The sequence below is a fragment of the Bombus fervidus genome, chromosome 4, assembly GCF_041682495.2.
Source record: "Bombus fervidus isolate BK054 chromosome 4, iyBomFerv1, whole genome shotgun sequence".
NCBI lineage: Eukaryota > Metazoa > Arthropoda > Insecta > Hymenoptera > Apidae > Bombus > Bombus fervidus.
This window is the reverse complement of record NC_091520.1, coordinates 6,306,812-6,330,728: the sequence shown is the minus strand read 5'-3', so window position 1 is coordinate 6,330,728 and position 23,917 is coordinate 6,306,812. Positions and strand designations below refer to the sequence as shown.

General features: G+C 33.2%; 2 protein-coding genes and 1 long non-coding RNA gene across 4 annotated transcripts; all 3 read right to left on the bottom strand.

Moving 5' to 3' along the window:
- Nucleotides 1-570: 570 nt before the first annotated feature.
- Sparc (secreted protein, acidic, cysteine-rich) lies at nucleotides 571-9,610 on the bottom strand. 2 transcript variants are annotated; one of them, XM_072002352.1, is made up of 6 exons: nucleotides 9,448-9,610; nucleotides 4,341-4,423; nucleotides 3,895-4,110; nucleotides 3,143-3,364; nucleotides 1,985-2,335; nucleotides 571-1,136 (listed from the first exon to the last, which is right to left on the bottom strand). In XM_072002352.1, exons 2-6 carry the CDS (start codon nucleotides 4,413-4,415, stop codon nucleotides 1,077-1,079), a joined length of 924 nt encoding a protein of 307 aa, XP_071858453.1. In that variant the 5' UTR covers nucleotides 4,416-4,423; nucleotides 9,448-9,610; the 3' UTR covers nucleotides 571-1,076. The 2 variants fall into 2 exon arrangements, with proteins under 2 accessions (XP_071858453.1, XP_071858454.1); XM_072002353.1 differs by lacking the exon at nucleotides 9,448-9,610 and adding an exon at nucleotides 7,306-7,418.
- A 3,059-nt stretch (nucleotides 9,611-12,669) lies between these two features.
- Rin (ras GTPase-activating protein-binding protein 2) lies at nucleotides 12,670-20,572 on the bottom strand. Its single transcript, XM_072002351.1, has 9 exons — nucleotides 20,330-20,572; nucleotides 19,172-19,358; nucleotides 18,882-19,062; nucleotides 18,369-18,743; nucleotides 17,848-18,294; nucleotides 17,539-17,725; nucleotides 17,171-17,430; nucleotides 16,932-17,094; nucleotides 12,670-16,719 (listed from the first exon to the last, which is right to left on the bottom strand). Exons 2-9 carry the CDS (start codon nucleotides 19,267-19,269, stop codon nucleotides 16,571-16,573), a joined length of 1,860 nt encoding a protein of 619 aa, XP_071858452.1. The 5' UTR covers nucleotides 19,270-19,358; nucleotides 20,330-20,572; the 3' UTR covers nucleotides 12,670-16,570.
- A 661-nt stretch (nucleotides 20,573-21,233) lies between these two features.
- Nucleotides 21,234-22,657, bottom strand: LOC139986156 (uncharacterized). Its single transcript, XR_011799587.1, has 3 exons — nucleotides 22,233-22,657; nucleotides 21,926-22,022; nucleotides 21,234-21,681 (listed from the first exon to the last, which is right to left on the bottom strand). It is a non-coding gene; the product is annotated as an uncharacterized lncRNA (long non-coding RNA).
- Nucleotides 22,658-23,917: the final 1,260 nt, after the last annotated feature.

Sequence of the window (23,917 nt, the reverse complement as noted above, 5' to 3'; positions counted from 1 at the left end):
TATTAATACGATTTATATATCGTACGCATATCGTTTCTAACGTTTAAGATATGTTTCTTAAAAAAAATAAATGATGTTATAAATAGTAACATCTGACGTAAAAAAGTGATTATACCTCACCTAAAAAGTATAAAATGCTAACGACGCGGCACCGATGAATTTCAAAGTAACCGATGAACTTTAGTCTTAAGTTATAGTCTCAAGAATTCAGTTCTTTCTCACACATTGTGTCACAGGTATAACATAATAAAACAACACTGTACGAAAAAGTGAAATCTGAAATGGAAACTTTAATAAACGTATATAATATATATTCATATTTTTATAATTAAATTATCAAACATAGGAGCGTGTTATTATTGTACACAACTGAATAGAATAAAACTTGACGAAGTAATATCTACACAAACACATAATATAAAATAGTATTAATATTTTGTTGTTCGCGTTATGCAGTAAAGGCACAAATTAAATTATTCCTGTAAAAATAATCAACATGTATTTCCTTCGATTTTAACAGCTGACACCGTGAAGCATAGTATGTAATGGATTAGTATTGCGCAGACGAAAGAAACTGTATCACTCTTTATTGATAGAAAGGCAGTCACATAATAAATTTATACAAAAGGTATGTATGTATATATGTATATATATAGAAAATACGTACGTTGTTGCTACGAGGATAATATCAAGATTATACTACAGGGAGAGGAAACGAGCAGGTGTATCGCGTTTCTATTTGAACCATCATATGACAATAAACAGTTCTCAGGTTTTTAAAGAATTATTGTTGAAATAACGCGAGTAGTCCCTAACGTACACATCTCTATATTATTAGAGAGCACTGTCTAAAACTGCGGTTGGCACGACCATCACGGATGGGTTGCAATATCGACGAGTCTCTGCGCAGACATGCGCACTGTTGTGTGCGCTTTACTTGCAACTTTTCCCGCCATTTTTCTCATTTCTCGCCCTTTCATTGGTACTATACGTCGTGTGTTTACCCTCCTTTTTGTTCCTTACGTTCATTTATTCCGTCGTAACCACTACCGCTTATCATTCGAACTTGTCTGTAGTTAGTATTGCTCGGACTTCTTTGTTTCGGCCAGTTCGTCGCACTTATCCTCCAAATCCTCCTGCAATTCGAATCGATATCATTTCAACTGTACTATTACAGATTGAAATATTTTAGTAGACAGATAAAACAAGCAGCATTTCACAGACTTCTAAGTAATATATAACACTGAATAATATCATTAGTTGTTTTATCTTAATTATATTGATATATTAATTAATATGATTAATATAATAATTAATTAATATTATATGGATTAATACATGGATAGTTAAATTCTTATTTCAATGTTCACTTCTGTTTATTTGTTTCAAAATATTATAGTGGATAACGGTATATGTAAAAGAGTAAAAATTATTTTAAACGAGTAGACAGTGAGAGTTTAGAGAAAGGTTGTATCACAATATAAAAACCTTATTGACAATTATTCAAAAGTGTATAAAATATATAAAATAAAAGATTCTTTAAAATTAATTTAGAGGGTTAAGTTTGCTATATGAGAACTATTTAAAAATCTTGCTATTGTACATAACATATGTACATTATACTTCATCTGTATAATATATTGTTTACCAGTATCTATGAAACTTATAAAATTTATTATAGAATTTATCAGTTTAATATCATAATATTCGAATTCTTTAAAAAGATAAGGAATATCAATTCCTCTATTATAAAGTGTATAATTATTATAATTAAAATTAACGTTTTCCATTTAATATCATTAGAAGTTTTAATAATTAAAATTTAATGAATTGTAATCATTGCATTCTAAAATTTATTCATGTGTGTGGAAGTATATTCGTTTCAAATTACTAACTAATTAATATTATAAAGTACTTTATAATTAATACTAATTACTAATTAATAACTTAAAATTATTCATTTATAAATATCAGGAATCGTTACCTCGTTAAGCTCTAAACATTTGCCCCACTCGATAAGAGTAATTTTATGGTCGTTGTCTCTGTCGCAGGAGTCGAGGAACGGTGCAATACAATGCTCGAGAGCCATCAAAGGTGCTTTAATGGGGAAAAGTTCGTGCCTCGAAACAGCTCTGTCATGGGGGTGACCGTCTAAGTCGCACCATTTCCAGATGGCGGCGTTAGTCCAACGCAACGTATGATTTGTTTCAGCTTCCCGTTGCATTTTCAGATAATGCGATGGTAATTCTTGACGATCAGCAAGATCTCTCATGATATTAAACAGCCAGTCTCGCATTCGCCTTGGGAAGTCAGCCATGTCTTCCTTTTTGCACTCCTGCAACGCGGAGAGGGTTCGAAGTTAGAACGAAACTATAAGAATACAATTAATTCACTCGTCTTCGAACTATTTCTTAAAATTCTTACTAATTCCATGTTGCAATGTTTAAATACAAAATTAAAATATACATATATAGTCATCCATAAATATATTTATATTATAATTAAAATTATCTTTTATAAGTATATTTATTACAATTTAAATTAAAACATTACAAACATAATCATCGAAAATTTCATGTTTCTTATAAATAACCGTACAAACTATTGCAACTTTAGTTTTGTATTTCACAAATAAAATATTTTAATCGTAATTTGTCCGATGTTTATTCAATTACGCTACGTATTTTTACGTGCAAATTTAGTTAAAATTTCCGGAAATCGTTAAGTTTATACGTCTATGTACTAATCTTTGGTTCATAACAAAGTCAAGAACACATTCCCGTTTAATTATATGATGAAGTAATCTAACGAAGTGGCGTTTAATGAACGCAAGGGCAGATATAAAATTACAATAAAATCATTTCTACGGGACAAGAACAGCAACAATACGCGATAGATAAGATACACTTCTGGTTATGAATAGCATTCCGTTATATCAGCCGGTGATAACTGTAACAGATACTTTACCAATACTAATGAACATTTGTTAAGATTTATGAGAAAGATATTCGACTTTTTCGATTTAAGCGCAGCGTGTATAACAAACGATACGAATTTGTTCTTCGTATCGTGTGCTTTGTATTATATTCTTTATAGAAATTTACCGTATCCGAACTCGTCGGTGACGATGGTAAGTACTCACAGGCATCTCTCGGCATTCACCGAAGTATACGACGTGAACGTGTTGATACTTCTCGGCGTTTCTGCATCTGGTGTCGCCGGAGTCGCAGAAACAACGCGCCTGGTAGACCTCGCAATCGCTTCCGAAAGTTTCATTGTGATTAGTGCAAACTTTTCGCCTAGGATCGACCTCTTCGTCGCATACCTCAACGCAAACACACTCGGCGGTGTCTTCGTCGATGGCCTGAAATGATCGTAATCCTTACAATCAACGAATTTCTTTGTTGGATGAAACGTTCGAACGTAAATGAAACGTTCCAAACGAACGCAGTACGAACTCTTTTCAACCTTTATCCAAAACACCATCTTTTATAGTTTGCGTACTTAATTCCACGAGTTAGATAGAAGATTCTCAAAGGCTGATAGCGAAGCGAATCCGCGAGAGATACATTTTTAGGCAGAATATTGCACGAAAGTACCTCGAGCGAATCTTCGAATATTTCAAATAATTCTTATATCTTTGAAGAAGATGTATTCTTACAAAGCGAAAGGATTTTAGTGGACCTACTGTCTAGCGGAGCACTTTTCGTACTTCTGCGTTTTTAGACGCTTGCGATTGTAAAAAATCGTAACAAATACATGTTATAAAATTGAATAATTCAGAGCCGAACATAGTCGATGTACGGTGATTTCGGTAATGGTAAAAATACAGAAAAATTGTTGAAGAATTGTACGCATCGTGGTAATAACATGCGATTTCAGTCTCTGACAAACCTTGCAAACTCGTCCTGCGCCACAGTGTTTATCCATGCACGGATCCATACGGAGCAAGCTCTGACGCTTCGATCCAACCTCGTTTCTGCCATCTTCGACGGTGACCTCAGCATCCTCCGCTGCCTCGGCTATTTCATCAGCCTCAAGCATGTTCATGACCTCATCTTGAACGGTGGCTTCCGTCGTGGTTGTGCGACGGCGATGTTTTTTTCGTCGCTAAGAATCGATAATCGTAATAGGCCATGTTATTATAATTCGTGTTATTATAATTTTTTAATTTTATGAATATCGGTCCACGTAAAATAAACTTTGTCGTGGTTTACCTTAAATTATCCAATATGTTGTGTATAAATTTGTTACAAGTTCGTCGTTTGAATATTTATATTTAATCGTAATACTGTAATAATTCATATACTTCATTTTTATATATCTTCTGATCAACTTACTTGTTGGGCTGAGACGTCCACCAAAAGGGACACTAACAGCAACGCAAATAAAAGGAACTGCAGTTTCGTCCGCATTGCGATCTCTGCGACAAACAATCGATCGTTAAACATGTGCGTGTGAGCTCAAAATACATATATTTAAAATAATGCGAATTTTCTTCTCTCTTTTTTTTATCCCTTAACGCGTTGGCAGCTACGATGGTATTCGAAAGACATAAGCAAAGAGCGAGTTTCTGTTATTCACATCGCCGTCTCATAAAGTTCTTGCGCGGTGAAGGTTTATTATTCTAACGCGATCGAAGCAGATTTTTCGACAGAAGATCGTTCGTGCTGGGTTCTACGGTGGACTAATTTGAAAAATGTCCAACAATATATGTATAACGTGCTCGATACAACCGATCCCGCTTGGGTTAAGCAACGTATCCAACGATAAATCTCTGAGACCTTAATAGGAACAACGAAGCGATAACCCAGATACTCGGAAATCACAATTCTTTACAAATGTTCGTAACTACCCGAATGCGTATTGCGAGCACGCAATTCTCTTGCCCGATTTCTTACGCTCGTAAATATATCGTGCGACAAATGCGGATGATAAAACCTATTTATGCGGTTGTCTTTATTAGTTTGAATTGCTGACGAGAAACGAAGGTCGCGTTGAACTCATCAACCAAGTATGACAACGCCTACTTCTATTTGAAAGATCTTCGTTTAATTCGAAATGTTTTGTGATTTCAAAGCAGTTTCGTAATTCTTCCAACTAATGTCCTTTTGTTCAACAGAGTATTATTTTTAAAAATTTATTTTACCATTTTAAGACAAAGCCTTGCTTCTTAGATTTTATAAAAAGTATTGATTTAAATTTATCATGAAGAATATCAAAATACTATTTAATTTACAAATTGCGTTGCGCCCTTATTAAAAATAGAGAATTAAAAACAGAGCAATTGTAAATTACATTTCGTTCAGATTACTTTATTATTATGGATTTATTTATATATTATCTCATGTTAATTGATTAATTGTGCAAAAATAAATAATTACTACTGGAAAAACACGTGGAGAAATTAAATGTCTAATATAGAATCGTAAAGTTTGTTTAAAAAGAGATAACTCTGCTTTTATTTTTGTATACGTGTTTCATTTTCGCACGTGTAAATTAATTTGTAACTTAAATGATATTATTGCATTTTTCTGAGAACGTACTAAATCATCTTTAACGCATTGTAATAAAAAATAGTGATAAAGTGTATTTAAAATGTGAGCGTAGAGTCCTTGTACGATGATTTACAGCTACAAATTAAAACACGTTTCCCTAGCTTCCCTAGCGGGTTAACTGGCTAAATATAGCTTGGTTTATGCGTAAGGTTCAGTCGGTTTGATTACATTTGCAGCATGAAATTTCCGTTAAACAGAATCGTTAAATATGTAGGGCTATCGTTACACGTGTTACATCAGCTGTTTCTTCGAATTCCCTGTTTCTCTTTTCAACCTAGATTTTGAACATAATACAGTACAATTAGTATTTTAATAAAGAAACTATGAGCATTCTTAGAATCTACGTTAAATGTAATTTTCTTCTTTCCTTAAAAAAAAAGATATTCAACATTACATATGTATATTGTTAAGCGATACATTTGTTTTTATTTTTTTGCTTAGTCTCTGTAGTGCATTAAAATGTCAGTTACTATTAGGATACTATGAACGAGTATGTTTTAAATCTACGGTAAATATACTTTTTTTTTCTTTAACAAAAAAGGGAAAACAAATTCAACGTTACATCCGTACCTTGTTAAGTGATATATATATATATATTTATTATTTTCTTAGTCTCTGTTGTGTATTAAAATGTCAATTACTATTAGAAAATTAATATACTTTAAATCTACGTTAAATGTATTTTTTCTCTCCTTCTCTAAAAAAGAAACAGAAAGAAAGTCAACGTTACATATGTACATTCTTAAATTCTACAGATGTTGTTTTTCTTTTTCTTAGTGTCTGTTCTATGTTACAATGCCATATCATTTTCGAAACTAAGAAAATCTGAACTTTCATATCAATCTCTTTGTTCCGTCTTTGTTTCTCTTGATTTGATTTAAAATATTTAATCGCTATTTCGTAATAATTTGTATAATATAACTATTTGGAAGTAATTGAAAGTATATTTACTTGGAAGATAAAAAATATAACTTTTCGAACATTTCAAGGTATCTTGAAAGATAAAAAAGTGCTAAATGGAATATTTAGACTAAGAAGAACCAGTATAGTGCCTTTGTTTTTATAATCAAAACCGATGGTACTCGGAATGTTCTACGCAGGAGACTTCAATTCCTCGAAGAAACGTATCGCTACTTTCTTCTACGAAATCGCGTTAGCTCTACAGCATAACCGTACCCTGCGTATCATGTAAACGCTCTAGGACGTCCTGATCTAAGTTTCTTAAAATTAAAAATAGTTTCAAGAAGCTATTTCGTTAAGAAAAGTAACATTATTCCAAGTGCCAATTCTGAGCGGATATTCGACGCGATTTTTTAAAATTTCAATCGTATTTTATTCTTATTAACTTCCTCAAGTTTAAAGGGGAAAAAATTAAGTAATCGTTAGTCGATGATTTTTCGTCGCAATTTTTGTTAAAGCGGCAAACATTTCTCTTTTTTTTTTCATTTTAAAAAACCGCAGCGTGATTAAAATATTGCAAAAATATTGTTGGACCTCTGGTAGAGTGGGAGTTTGTCGCAAGTATGTCGCGACAGAAACGCGAACCAGCACGTTACAGCTTATGAAACGTGGAGGCGACTGTAGGAATCGCGGATGACCCGGTTTTTATCGCTTCTCTGATCGGCGCCCACGAACCCGCGTACGTAATCGTCGTCACTCGAAGTCCGAAGAACCGTATTACCGCATTGTCTTCTTAACAAAACTCTCAGCTACGGCGTACAAATCTTACCAAACAACGGCGACTTACATGTCGAAGACGCGATACTGTTTCGTGTCCTATTACAAACGCGGTATTATCTTAACGGTGATAAAAGAGGAACCTTTCCAAAGAAGACGGTAGAACGAAGTGAAAATGAAGCTCGTCCTTAACCACTGTGACTCGTTCGAGTACGAACTCTGTGTTTTCGCTGACCTTCGTGGAATAGATTTAGATATCACGTTCCATGATACTGCAGAAATTCGAGATCGGGTCTTTCTGTACCCCGCACATATTTGTGGCTCTGTGTGCGAAATAATACTTTTAAATTGGATGCATGTAAATTACGCAACGTTCGAAATATAGTTGCTTCAGATTACGGCTTACACGATCGGTTAATAAATTACGAGCGCGCGAATATTCGTTGAAAAACAGATTGTAAGGATGTTCGATAGAGTTACATGCGTGACAACGTCGAATATCCTAGCAGTATCTTGTTTTTTTCGGAAGAAGGATGTTGAATTTCCGTTCTAAAAAGCACAATTTCCGTGGTGTTCGCGACAAGATAAACCAATTGCGACAAACGCCCATCATTAATACGTTTACCGAGCATATTTTTAGATAAAGTATAGATGTAATTGTCGCTCGTGTGATAGAAACAATAAAGCGTAACTATCTATTAAATTATAAAAAAATTTGACTTAACTTCCTGGTCGGTGAGCTTAATTAGATAATTAGTGACACTTCCGTGTAAGGAAATTGATGCATATACAAAATAACATTATTTTAATAAAATAAGAAAGAGTAATTCTTAAAATGTTTTATTCGTTGTTCAAATCGGGTCACAGGATTTTTATAACTTTCCCGCCAGTTGAGTATCTCCTTCCTAATTTCTCGTTTCGAATATGTGTATTTTAATGTAATGTAATATAAAATGTAGAGTACAAAGTAAAACGCGAATTTACGTTTCTATAATTTTGAAGCAAGAATTTAATGGGAAGAATTAAATTTCACGAGTAGAGCGGTTAATGTCTGATCGGATATATCGCATATCGAGATACCAAACCTACGATCTCAGCATACAACGTATGATAGAGAGTGTATATTTTTCATATTTTGTATTATTTCGAAATTCGGATATATCTGTTGCAATAATTCATATAACGTAGCAGAACTAATGGTTAATTTTTTAATGAACTTAATGATATTTTATTTCATATATATTTATATGTATTCATAAATATATACATACATTTCGTATTTGCATATGTATTTTATATCGTGAAATATTATATTATATCTTAATATTTTATTAAACGGAAATTCATCATTCGAAGATGTTTAAAATATCGAAGAGAGCTGTTATCACCAGTATAAGAAACTACAGATCATCTATGTATAGCATACCAAAATGCAAATGTATCTATTCGTTCGCGATAGCTGTATCAACTTAGATTAGCTCTTCTTTTTCTTAATAGTATAACGTAATCAATTGATGTCAGAAAACATCATAACGTAATGTGATCAAATTACCAAGACCTCATATATTTTTAATTCATCGTCAATTCGTATTATATACTCTTTTGTCTACAATAATTTTCAACGATAACGTTCGTTTATATAATATTAGGTACACGTTCAATTAATATTGATTTTACGATTATTTCTATTAATACCTCTTCGACGTTATACGCGATTACCTCAAAACCAAATAGAATTATTTCACCGTTAATTACGGAACACCAAAATCAAATAGAATTACCTAACCTCGAATATTTCTCACATTAATATTCCGCAAAAATTGGAAAAACGAAATCACAAAGGCTGTGCACTCGACAATAACCGAACCCACATTATCTTAAGCCTCTTTCCTCTATAAATCCAAAGGAGCGCTAAATATTTATTTTTACAAATACAACTTTCATAGTTTAACGACCATAGTTTATAGAGAAAACGACCGATAAAGCGCGACAAAGTTGCAATGGAATTCCTGCGGCTTGAATATCACTTGTGATAATTCGTGAAAATCGAGAAGGTAAAATTTCACATCTGTTATTGAGCAGCAATCGAGCGCAAGTTATTTTAAAAAGGGGCGTGTAATCGCGACGGATTCACGTACATGTGCCCGCAAACCGTAAAGCGGTCGCAGCAAGCGCACACCTGTCCGCGCTATAGTACGGACATGTTATTTACCTCGTATCGTTCCTTTCCCTTGTTGCCGGCGTTACCTTTCTGTCCTTTCTCCGGCCGTTTTCGGGAACGTTCAAAAGAGCCCTCCAAATCGGTCGCTGGACCGGTACTGACTGCGGGCAGTGCGCGGAGGAACGACCAGCAGAGACTATCCGAGCTCACAGACTCACGCCAAACAACCAGAGATGACCTCATCGTTTTTCTTTCTTCCGACACCCCCGTTTGATCTTTCTGCCATATGCACCGTTTCTCGTTCCTCTTCTCGCTGTGGAACCGAGTCCCTCCTACCCGAACAATTACGCAACGTAATGTCCCGTACATACGTAACCGGCAGGCCTCGAAGTTTCTTTTTCGAATAATCTTCAACCAGATAAAGTTCGATTCAAGTTCTGCTCGGTTCCATCCAGCCTCTATGTAGCAGTATACAGCGTAAAAATATTTCGATCCTTGTAGAAGCTCTTTACGTTCGATACGGATGCGTCACGCGTTTGCTTTATTTTTTATTTGCTTTATTAACATCGTAGCGAGACGAAGCTGTTACGATTATGTCGATAAATTTCAAAACTAATCTGGAAATAGATGTAGATGAAAGGAAGACTTTTGTATGTGAAAGTATGTATTTTGCAGAAACCGAGCAAATATTTAAATATTTAATTATCCAATTACGGCGATAAGCATCGATATTCGGTGAGATTACGTTTAACTATTTTACATGTTTAAAGTGGCTGCTTACTTCGTACACCAATTTTTTGTTACCTATATAGTCACGAACCAAGGTATTGGCACACTCTCTAAGATAGAAAAACCTTTTTAAAATTCGACCAAAGTAGCTGAATTTTGTTTTCTTCTGGGAAGTTGGGACTAGTTTACTAGGTAACGGGTAATAAAGATTTTTGGAAAGTTGCAGCTTTCTACGCATCTTTATTTAGATTTGTAAGCACAATTTAAACAACACATTTTGAAGAGTTATGCCAGCTGTACGTATGCTGAAAATTTTATCGAAATCGGTCGATGCAGAACCGAGTAACAGGCGTCGAAAGATGAACAAGAATATGGATTTATTAGTTACAGGCCGAAAATCGTAGGAAACAGCAATTTTCATCATTTTTATCGGTCTGTAGCTGATAGCAACGTTGACCGGTTTCGATAAAATCGACAGTACATATATAACTAACATAGATCTACAAAGCGTACTTATCTCAGTTTTTAAACCTTCGTTACAGTCTCGGATAAGAAACTTATAAGAAGTGACTTTTACTATTTCCTCGTGATTCTGATCGCCTACAATTTTTTTTTAGTTTTTTGCGCGTCATCTTGTTTATTACGAGATTCTTCCTAACTTGTCAATAAAGTCGTCTGGTCTAACCTTAAAAAAATTATTCGGTTCTAAGGAATGTGCCAATACTTTCGTTCGTGATCGCACCATATTTGCGGTGAACATCTTGTAACGTTTTGTTCAACGACTCTTGAAAGTATTCCAACGCTTATTTATAAGAAAATTTTTACGACTATATCGTTACAGTTGCGAACGTACTGCATGAAACTCTTCGAAACATATCGTTAACAGGTGGCGACTATTACGACTATAATAATGAAATTTTTAAGCAATCCAAAAGTTTACGTGAAAGTTACTTTTCTGAGCGACCATACTCGTCACTCGTATGACCGTGAAGAGTATTTCGCACTTATTTGTTCTATTCACATGTTTGTTCTGTGACACACACATACGTGGAATTATCTAAATCGTATCGTGTCAGTTACGTTAAGCAGGGATTTAAGCGGTAGATGCGCTCTAATTGCCCGAAAAAATTCGTCTCGATTCAAGTGACTAGTAGTGAGTCGCTCAACCATGTCGAACGATTTAGAAATTGCGACGATTTAACAAAACGCCAACAGAATAAGCTTAATGGCACGAGCAAGTGTCCTCCGGCATTAACACATGCATTTTCACAATGACCAAAACTTTTCCGATAATATCGATTATGCTCGTTTTTATCTCTTATCGATTATGTCATAAAATAGCTCGTCAAATAACTTGTCCTAAAATAACGTGTTAGTCATAATTTCGAGATATCCACCTAACAATATGAATTTTGTAAAGAGAGTAGAAAAGACCTTGCAATAAATGTCATGCTGAATCATATGTACGTAACCGCGCGTACTGAACTTGTTTAAAATCTACCATCACGAAATGCTCATAATTCGGTGAATTTTTTTTTAATGCAAAATATTTAGCATGTGACGTTAAACCGCTGTAATTTGTAGTATCCATAGAAAGTGTAACGTCTCGCTCGATATTCTGTATCTGTGTACTTAGAATTAGAGTTTATCCGCCTACGTGCAATTAAAAAGTAAAATCAATTTGCCGAGTATACCTCGTCGGATCGTCGCGATGTTTTTATAGCAAGTTTCGATAAAATGAAACTGTTTGTCCGCTAATTTTTACGTGTGTATATTTTTATATTTCGTACTACGTTACTCCGCTGTTTGATGTTCGAGTAATCAGGTCATGAGGAACTGTATCAAGTGATCGCAAATAAACGTCTACTGTATCTAATGTTCATATAGGAACGAGAGTAAATCAGTTTAACCCTTTAATTGAAGTAGTGAAACTTACATATATATTACGATACATATTAAAATGTGTAGTGGGACTTTCGGAAAGATATTTGTTTGCACGAAACGAAACATCTTAAACGAATTCCGATTTCAATGAAGATATAATTTTTACTTGAAGTAATTACGACAGAAAAGATCAAATAATTCATCGTGCTTCAGAGATAAAATTATACGAGAAAATAATTGGTTTTTGAAAAGAACATAAAATATTCTTCTTTTGATCGTAACGCGTTTGTTCCAATTCCAAAAATGTTCGTGTTTGCCTTGTTATTTACATTCAAGCAAGTCCCCCAATGTATCGCCGCAAATGAAAAGGCTGAAATAGTTTCCCTTCTAGATTTGATTGTTGCGTTTTTCATTGAGAAAAGGTCAATAAGTAGTCGAATGTTACTGATGGAAATTGAGTATTAAGAGAATAAACAACGTTCAAACAAATACTCGGAATTTACTTAAATAAATTAATGTACCATCGTAAACGATTGCAAATAATAAAATTTATTAAACGTTATTACCGCAGATAATCGGTTCTTGAAGCCTGCAGCTTGAACATTTTGTTGATAAAGAAATGGTAAAATATTCCGATAAATAAAGCGATACTAACAGGAGTTGGTAGTAAGGTAGGTATATTATACTAAATGCAAAAAGTTACAATATATTTGATGTTTGTTTTTTTTTTCATTTTCCTTTAACATTATTTCTTTCCTTTTGTCGTAGTAACGTTGACCATGGTTGTACACACAAACTGGCCTGATAGACCGAAATAAAAATGTATACTACAAAAATTCACAACTTATTCGCCATCCTCTAATTATTATATTGTTATAATTATTTGTGTTTCTTCATATTCCTTTCTTCGTTCATTATATTTATCTTTTTTTATTAATTATTATTATTATTTATTATTATTATTATTAATAATCACTTAAAAACGAAAACATTCACACTAAAAATTTGCAGAGCTTTCGTTCAGGTATAAAGAGGTGATCTCGCGTGCACGTGGCCTCTGAACACTTTGTTTTCAATGCGTTTATACGTGAGATGCACACTGATGTATATATATATATATACTGAACGGTACAAATGAACTTACCTAAAGACTGTATATACATATTGAAAATTGAAATAAGAGCAAAGATCGAAGTGCTACATTCTACTCGTCGAGGCTGGAGAGAAAGCTCGTTAAAATACCTAGCCATAAAAATTCGTTATTGTATTCTAACCCTATGATTTAAGAAGGAATAAATTAATCAACTTATTCGATGCATAGAGTTAGTAGCGTGATTTTTTGGACATATAAAATTTTATATATTATTATTTGTACAATTGAAAATATCATCGTACGCAGATATAAAAGGCATATCGGTACTTCAAATGAAACAAGCAATTTGCTATTTTACAATGATCTTTTTTAATGGTAAATTTCTTTTACGGATGACTGGACAATTACGAGCATGCTTCGCAAATATTCTAATTTGTCGACGTAACGAACAATGCAGCCAACTGATTACGCGAAATTACCTCTTTATCCATGACCGAGACAAAGCAGCATCATCGTGATATAATACAAAAGCAACGTTTTACAAACATCGAATTTTGTTACAGAAAAATCATCCCACTATGTGAAGCTATACTTAACTAATATTACATGTACATTATAGGAAAATTTGTAGAGATAGTAGAATAAACGTCGATCGCCGATGATTCTGCTATATCCCGGACATAGCAATTGTAACGCATTCGATTACAAACTATTGCGGATGTTTAATGTAGACTACGTAACAATTTAATGGATCAATAAGAAAGTAAATGATTACTTCTCACATGTTTTCAGCCTTAATATTGTAGCATTTTGTGATTTAGTCGCCGTGCACTTTGTAATTTCTGGCAAATTTCAATATTCAGTTAATTTATCACCATCAACATATTGTTACCACCTCTGTATTTCTCAGCACTATTAAAAAACAGTTTAATTTCTGTTCGTCTCCTGTATTTTCATCTGTGCACTTAGGTTAGGGCGAGGTGTATACGTACGAGATGGCACATAAATTACTATATGCGCTACCACTGTTTCACGACGATGGTAGTATTGTATTACTTTTTACTTTGCACTTACGATTCTTCTATATTGTTTCAATGTTGGCTTGATAATTTTCTTCTGATTATCCGATGATTTTTAACACGATCACAATTTACAGAAATAAAAGAACAATATCTCCTGGTTTGAAAAAAGGAAAAAAAAAGACACACGTGACGAATAGGCCAGAAAAAATATATTGCCCTGTCTCTAATAATCGCAGGACTCATCTTGCAAACTGTTTCTAGAAATTCGAAAATATTTCTGATGCTTTTTTTTTCTAATAAACACAATTCTCTCTCGTTCGCTCTAGCTCTCTCTCTCTCATCCTCTCGTTCTCTTTCTCTCCTCTGTTTTATCTGCCCTAGCACCTTTATACGGACACGTGTCGAAAATACAGATAGGAAAATACTATCTACACATTAGGGTACTTATGAAGATACAGGAATCAAAATATTCCTCAATTCCATCCGGTGATATAGAATAAGTGCACGTGCTAAATTTATCTTCTCCATATAAAGGATAAGTTAGATCGACCATCTAATTTCGCTAAATCGCTGTTATTACTTCATGCTGGTAAAACTATTCGTTCGTAAGATAACGTGTAGATTGAAAAACATTTAAAAGTGTGCCTTAGCGCCAGAGAGCTGACAAAATCTTCGAAAATGAATATTCATATGCCTACTTTTCGATCTAATTATTGATATGGATTATCTAATTATCGAAGAAAAGAGCCAGGTTAAAGAAGTTTATAAAATCTTCGTACGAACATTTATCACTCTTGATCGAACTTCGAAAAATTTCTATTTATGTATGTATAATAATTACAAGAATAACGCTAATTACGTTAGTAAGCAGGGGAATATTCTTTCATCAATATACATTGTTAATCTTACGAGGTTTTGCATAAAGTCAAGCTAAAATTTTGTGTTGTTATAACGGTACTAGGTCTCTTTGTTTTAGCAGCGCACTGCGAGTTCTGCGATCACCAGAGACTATCAAACTAACAGATGTTAGGCAATTCTCAATTAGTTTGTTGTATCAACTATGAAATTATAATTTTGAAATAGCGTCGCCCTCTTTGTATGACTTTGTATGAAAAAAGACAAGAAACAAAAGACCGATAAAAAGAGTAAAGAGAAAATAAGAAAGAGACGAAGACGAACATAAGAAGAAAAGACAAGAGGCTAATACGAAAAGATACGTGAGAAATAGAAAAAGGAAATTGAACAAAAAATTAGTAAGTTGGAACAAAATAGAGCATAAGCGACACGCGGATGAATTAGGAAACGGCGAGACCAGCTGCAGTCTAAAGGTACTGCGCCACTATCAATCGATACCGGTCGATTGATAGTTGGCCATGTTTTGTGAAAAAATCGACTGTGTCTTTTTGTATGCGACCACAGAACAGCCGCAGTTCTCTACTCGTTAACCAACACCGACCAACTACACCTATAAACATTATTGCCGACTTTCTACATGTAGATGGAACGTTTCATCGGCAGTCAAGTAAATTAACTCGAGAGCATATGAAGTGTACGGTGATATTCCATAGTTAAAATGATTCGTATCCTCTCGTTTTAATTTCGTTTAGTTTGGCTCGTGACTTATTTATACGACAGCGGAATTCGCACCGCCTATGTCTCCTTAATGCGATTGGCAAACGAAGAAAACTAAAAGAGCGACGGATAACTTTCATGATATTCATCCAAAAGAAAACAAAAGGTACGTTACCGAATCCTAGTTCGACATGTATCTGTATGTGTGTATGATCTGTATGATGTATACTTCTAACACTGTCACTTGCTTTTGTATATCGCACACGTGCTACAAAGAACACGAAAGAACTTGGTTCGAGTTTTCTTCTGTCACTCTATCACAAAAATTGGCAACAATTTTGTTTCTTGGATGTTGGCTTCTAAGAAACGTGGGCTACGTATCAGGAGACAAAATACACCCATATTTCTGGAGAGGATATCACGCGTCGCTCTGTTATACGTACATATGCAAATGGATGCAGTTCTGTTTTCATCGTAAAGTCTTGTAAATTGCCTGACGTCGATGTATGAAGGACGAACTCATAGTATTTATTTCATCAAATATTCAACGAACTAAGTTGAACGTTTAATGAACTATTTTACTAAATCATTGTTCCTTATCCACGAATACGATAAACTTAGCTTAAATGCGATAATCCGATTATCCTACTCGAGTTCGTATTCCATACAGTTTGAGCTGCGTCATCTATAGTTGTTGCTTGACAAACGGTGCAAGCGATGTTTAAGCGTAAAAGAATAGCGCCTTTAATCACGTTGTGTGGCATACGAGATAGTCCTGGATTTTGTGTTTAAAAATGAGAATGGTAATTATATACCGATGACTTGTTCAAGAAGAAAGAAACTGGGAAGTGCCCCTTCAATGTTGCTTGAAGTATTAGCGGCGATTTTGATAACTTAAATTGTTGGGATTACCAGACTGCCGCATACCACCACCTCCCCTTCCACCATCACCACCTCGTGAAAATCCTCCACGTCCACCTCTCGTACCATGTTGGCCACCTCTCATCATACCTCCAGGTCCACCTATAAAACAAAGAAATATGACATGGTGGTCACACTTGTAACCATTTTTTAACTGCAATACAATTATCGCAGCATTTAACATACTTTCCGTGGATCATAAAAGGTATTAAGGAGCTATTATTCTTTACTTTAACATTTAATTATCTAATTTATATATGCATTTTCACAGCCTTTAAATGTAATTATAAAAATCATTACATGCGTGTGCATACCTGGGCCTCGTTGCTGTTGCTGTTGTTGCTGTTGTCCTCCCATTGCTCTCATATTGCCATCATTAGAATTTAATCGACCACCGCTACCTTCCATCGTTCTCGGCTTAACCTTCTTTTCTTCCACATTTAGCTTTTGTCCATTTTCAGCAGGATAATAAATCGGCTAAAATTAACGATAAAAAATTAATCCTTTTGTACATTATATCTTGTATATGTTATATCTATATATAGAAACTAACCAAATTCTGTAACACTTTGCTAACGACTTGTTGATCTTCGAAAGTGATGAATCCATAATTAGGCACTTTTCCCGTGTTATTTCCCTGCGGCCCCTTGCATCTATCATTTGATTTACTGTGTATACGCAACTCTACTACCCTACCATAAGATTCAAACACTTGACGTAAATCATCTTCTGATGCATTGTGCGGTAAATTCCCAAGGAATAATTGGTGGGCATCACTATATTGACTTTGTCTTGTACCACGACGATCGCCATCTAAAGAATTCATTACTTATTCTATAATACTAGTAAGGCGTGTGAATAATGTAAATAGCACGTAGAAAATAAATATCTTTTAACATTGCTAATATGAACTATATTTACCTCGTTGTACTGCTCCTCCTCTCGGAGCTCGCTGTTGCTGATGTTGTTGCTGCTGTGGCTGTTGGTTACTAACTCTATGAGTCTGTTGTTGAGGCGTAGAAACGCTAGTTGTTATAGACAGTGCAGGTCCACTACTAGTTGGATGTAGTGGCGATCTATCGTCTAAACGCAAGTTCGTCATTGGGGGCTGAGAACAGATGTTACAAAATAGTTTATATCTATACCTTGTCGACATCTGATTTGTATAAATTACACAATAAGCAAAATCTTAATCGTTAAAAATAACCATTACAATAATAAAATACATACTGGTGACATAGACAATTTGGGAGCTTGAGGACTAGTAGCGCCAGTAGTACTCGGGAATGATTTCACAAGATTAGCGTATGTTTTCGGCCCGCTACTAGTCACACTTGTGTTTGCCACTTGATGTTCAGGTTCGGATTCTTGTACAGAAGCGGTAAACGTTTCAGCCTCAGGTTGTTCACGGCTCTCATTTGATTGAGCTTGCGGCTCATTTTCTGTTTGTTGTTGCTGTTGTTCGGCTGCAGGATCCAGTTCCGTTTCTTGCACAAATTGTGTTTGTGACGTAGGTTCAGTTATATATTGGTGCTGCTGTGCAGGTGGTGGAGGTGGTTGTTGTTGCTGCTGCTGTTGTTGTTGTTGTTGTTGTTGTGGTGGTGGTGGTTGTTGATTAATTAATGGTGCTTCTTCATGAACCGAACCATTTAATACCTGTTGCATTACTGGATGTACCTGAAATAACATATACAATGCACAATATAGTACACAATATTATTTAAATAATTTTATTTTAGGATGAAACTAACATGAGTCTGTTGCGGTGGTGGTGCATAGTATATTTGTTGCTGTTGTTGAAGCACGGGTTGTTGTGCGGGAATAAGCGGAGGTTGAACTTGAGGTTCAGTAGATGTAGCTGGTGTTGAAAGCTGCTGTCCACGATTTTGATGTTCATCTTCCTCTGGTTCAGAACGCACTCCCTCCTCTCCTTCCCTCTCTCCAGGCTCACCTACACCTCCTTCCACACCACCCACATCTGTTTCTTCTTCATCAGGAAAGATCAAATCTTGGTAACGAAATATATCATTATGTACATAATATGTTTTCGGTGCTTGTATGGCTAACACAAATGTTTGTGTAAAGCGACGCATTGGTTGTCCAGCATTAGATAGTTCTCCTGATACCTATAATTCATATATAATTCAATTAATACAAATAAATTTAGTACGTATTACTCTCATAATTTTTAGTGTTAGGTACTAATTAATACCTTAAATGGATATAAAAAGATTTTTATAATTTCTGTTAATAGTGTCACTTACTTGCACGACAACACCATTTTCAAGAGTGAGCTGTGAATCAACTTGGCTTATTTTGGCATGACAGTCTCGGAAATTTAGTTGTTGAATTTTCTGATGTATTTGCTTTTGACCAATTGCAGGAGTCGATTCTCGATTGGAATCTAATCCTCCATGCACAAAGGATGAATGTTGATTATAGAATCTGCAATAATATTAAATATAATACAAAAATATTTTAATTTTGTACTGTGGCTTTTTCAACATTTTTTTTACATTTAAAGAGGTATTTCTTCTCTCTTTCTTTCAATTACCTATGAAGATGTGCAGGAGCTTGATTAAGTAAAGTATAATATTGTCGGACAAATTCACGACCGACATTCTGCGGAGAAGGGGATGCCTCCATGACCATTTTCTTATCCCTACCGTCTGAAATAATACTTTGCTTAAATAGCAACAGAAATTTTATGTAGTAATTATGAAAATTGGAAGCGTAGATGCCTGTAACAAAAAAAAAAAAACATACCTGTAATGTTTATAGATGTATCATACTATTTGTGTACATAAATTATATCTATCTACTTTTTGTTACAATATAAGTATAATAATGTATACATATATGTATAGTTCAAAGAAAACAGGTTAAATTAATTATGTATGTATTGTAAAAGGTACACAATATACTTAAAGCTACATTAATGTTTACATATTAAATAACTTATCACATTTATATATAAACATAAAATAGACATAGGAACTAAATATTGGAAACAAATACACAATATGAGATAAAAATTGTAAATATGCACATCAATCAAAGTGGCTATCTATGGATATCACATGAGAGCGATGTGCTTAGATTAAAAATGGTCATAAATAAAATATTTTTCTGAAGTAACTGATTCATCAATCGAATCTATGGTATTTTTATTAAGATTGATACAATAATCCTAAAACATAAATATATGAGTGTTAAAACATGTAATTTCAGTAATTTGTACATTAAATTGTAATCAGGCGCGCGTACAGTCTAGTCTTGATAGAACATGTGCTCGCGTAAGTACAAAAATAACAGGAATCTTTGTTGCAAAGCAGTTACTTAAAAACAAAAAACTATAGATCATCTCTCAACTCGTGTGCTGCGCGAAGTGCGAGGTCGAGGGCAAGGGGGCCGCCCGGTTGCATGAGCAAGCATGGCGATTTTTCTTGATCTAAGAAATGGTAACGCTAAGCTCTCAATATAAAATTTTAGCAAAATGTTTCGATAAGTAACATAAAACATGAGTATCGAAACGTTCAATGATTTGAACAATAATTTACGAGCAACAAATATCGTTAATTCATGAACAATAGATAGCACTTTTCACAGTCTCGTATCATGCTTGCCTTCCTGGTTCGTTCCGAGGTCTTCTCTGTGAGAAGTCGGATGAAAGAATATCGGCAAAGCCGATCTTATGGCGTTGTACACTCACCCAATGGAACCACTTATGCGTGACACAATTCACTGCTTTTCCCGGCAAAACGAGATGCTGCGACGAAAACAGAAAGTTTCTACGAGCAACAACAGTTCACAATAATGTTAATTATAAAAACAGTTCAATGTATGAGTCCTCCAAGCACCTTGATGTCAGCACATGCAGCGGAACCTGCACAGAAGCACCGGTCGTATAAAGATAAACGACTCTCTTACAGAAGCCAAGACCTTACTCGTGCTGTGCGGGTTTTACAGGAACTACATCATCAATCGAACAAATTCCAGAAAGGCATTTCCTTGCGTGTACTACGTCGCTGATTGGCTATTTCGGTTCTGCTATGAAAACAGCCAATTACAATTTAGATTAAATAGAAAAATTCTGTAGACAAATAAACATGCTATTGGTCCAATAATACGCTCCGTTCTACTGTAACTTATACGTTATTGGATGATTTATTAAATGACTTACTTTGGAATTATAGTTCATTCCAAAGTATAAATTATTTTGAATAGACAAGAACAATACACTTAAATGACAGGTTTATTTGTTATATTGAAAATATGCTAAAATTGCAAATAAAATGATTATATTAATTATAAATCTTATAATTTATTGTTTTAAATTTTTACTATTTCTTTTACCTACATTGTATGTATGATAAACAAACGCAGTTATCTTCTACTGCCATCTGATGATAGGGCATCAAACTATATATTTAGTGTGTTGGATGTAAATTAATTAATTTGTGTACATATGTTTTTTTTTATAATAAATATGAAAATATTCTTTCATTCACATTTTACAAATAAATAGGAAATCAATATACACACATATGAAAGATGGGTATAAGGAAACGTTTCATAATAAAGTTCATTAAAATATCACTTTTGCCTTTTTTTCTTGAAAATCTATTTAGAACACTTTTATGTAGTTATTATTGGAAACACATTATTTGACAATAAATAATTACATAGAATTATAGAGACATAATACAAAACTATGTATATATACATGCAGATAAATCATATTGTAAATATTCTATTACAGACTAGATCATCTAAAAAGTTAATATCTTTCTTGATGCAAGCTTAATTTTCTGTTGGTTCAAGAGACATTATTTTAACAAATCCTAAATGACTTATATCATTTATTGCTAGATATACTTCAAATTTACATGTTTTAGGATTCATCAGCAACTATTTCCATTTCTCTATCTTCTGACATTTGTAGAGTATGACTTTGTAATCTGGACAAATTCTACTCTTTCAGAATGTAACAATTTGCATGCAGTACTCAGTTTTCTTCAAGCACAAACATATCACAAAAAAGATATCTTATTTATTCAAAGTCTTGCTCCAAACATGGATAATAAGTTAAACTGCTTATTAGACAGGCTCTGTATGTTATTTGCAAAAGGATAATAGCATACTAGAAACTGTATATTAATAAGATACATTTTTTTTCTATTGTTTTTATTTAAAATTGGAGATTAATAATAAATCTGCTGACAACAGAAAAATGATGTAAAGAAAAGAGGTGTATAAAAATAAAGCAGGTTTGAAATTAAAACTATAAAAGAAATTTTATATGTACAATTTGCTTCTAAAAATTAATTGAAATATGCTAAACATTGCTAAAGGCATGGTAAATGCTAATCACTTGGTAACTCCAGTTAGGATTGTGAAATATCCTGAAATATACAATGATGAAAATAATGTATTGAAAATTACATACAATTATATATAGATATAAATTAAAATTATGTCAAAATAGGGTATTAAAGAAGGGTGATATAATAGTAAAGAACATATATATAAATTCGTTTATATACAATTTTTACAAATTTGCACTATATATATTTTTATTTCAGTATATATTTTTGCATTAATATTATACATACGTCTTCATTTATGTTTCTAACAACACAATAACGAAATTCATCTGTATCGACCAATCACTGATCATTCACCACCACATGCGCAGTATCTCGTTACCCCCTTCCAGACATAAGCTTAAGCCCAATAGATCTGTACTTCGTCCTTTTAATTCCTAGATTCATGACATAGTATATAATTTTTTCTATTACAGTACATATGTTTAATGCTATTGTAATGCTACGATAGAACGGCTGGAAATACTATTGTAATTATTTTTAGATATTGACAAATGTAGTTTCATTTTATTGTACGTTCTCTGCAGATAAAACATTTAAAAATTATAACCTATGGAAGGTCGCCAAATAACTATTAACCGATTATATTTTTATGTGATGAATATATATATTCTAGCTTTTATCCATATCATATAACTTTGGTATCTTATAAATATAATTAATAATTGATAATGATAAATAAATGCGATCTCAGTACTACAATACAAATAATTTGGTATCGTTAATCAATCAGGCACATTGTTAGAACTAAATTATTTGATAATTACTGCAAGATAATACTATTAAATCAGAAACGATGATATAAGAGACATTCTTTTAAATGTGGTACAAGTGTGAAATACTTTATATATGTGTGTGTGTGTGTGTGTGTGTATACGCATACACATGTAACACTTGGTAATACCTACATTAAACTTTATCAAGCAAGAGTTCCAAATATTTGCGAGACAGTTTTTAAATTCATGCTTTTAATAATTTAGTTGTATTATATTTTTTAATGTTTGAAATAAAATAATTGCTACATTTTAAGGTTTAGTAGTAATAAAACAAAGTATTAGAATACATAATATATTTAATTATATAAAGTACACAAATGAAAAGCTTTCATAAAATTTACATACCAAAGAATTTTTATAAATAAAAGAAATTTAGATTGTTCTGTGAAAAACTATGATGAACATCTATGCCATATTACATTTAATCTAATTCTTCATGCCTTTCTACAAATAAATTTCATGATATGATTTTATGTATATTTATAGTTCCAATTAAATTTTATAAAATTTTACCTGACATGAAAGTTGTTCAAAAATTCTTTGATTTGTCTTAACAACCAAAATATTTCGCAACACAGAACGAAAGTATCAAATTCCCCATTTTATATATACATCAAGATAGAAATTCTTTTTTACAATTTTAATACAAATTAATAAGAAAAGATTTTTACTGAATATGATACATGGAAAACTATATATAAAATTTAATAACTTAAAATGTATACTTTTTTTAGTGAAAAATTTAGTTTAAATATAGCTTATGTTCTATAGTTTAATGTCAGACAATAGGACTTTATACAATACTATTTACTTAAAACGTTTAATATTGTTAAGATTGCGTTTTGTACATTTCGCTTTAACTGTGAAATTAAAAAAAAGGCAACACTATTTTTTGTCTAATTTTTTTAATGTAATACTTTTGTGACATAGAACAGTGTTGAATTTGAGAAAAATACAATATTTTCTTTTAGTTTAAAAATCTTATTACGATGTTTTTTGCCTAGAATGAAACTATCAGTATATAAATATAATGTATGTATGTGTTGTTCTTGAGTGTAGAGTAAAAACTGAAAGAATATCTAGAGCTCAATGCACGTACTGTGGTAGAATCAGCAAAATATTGTTTGTAATACAAAT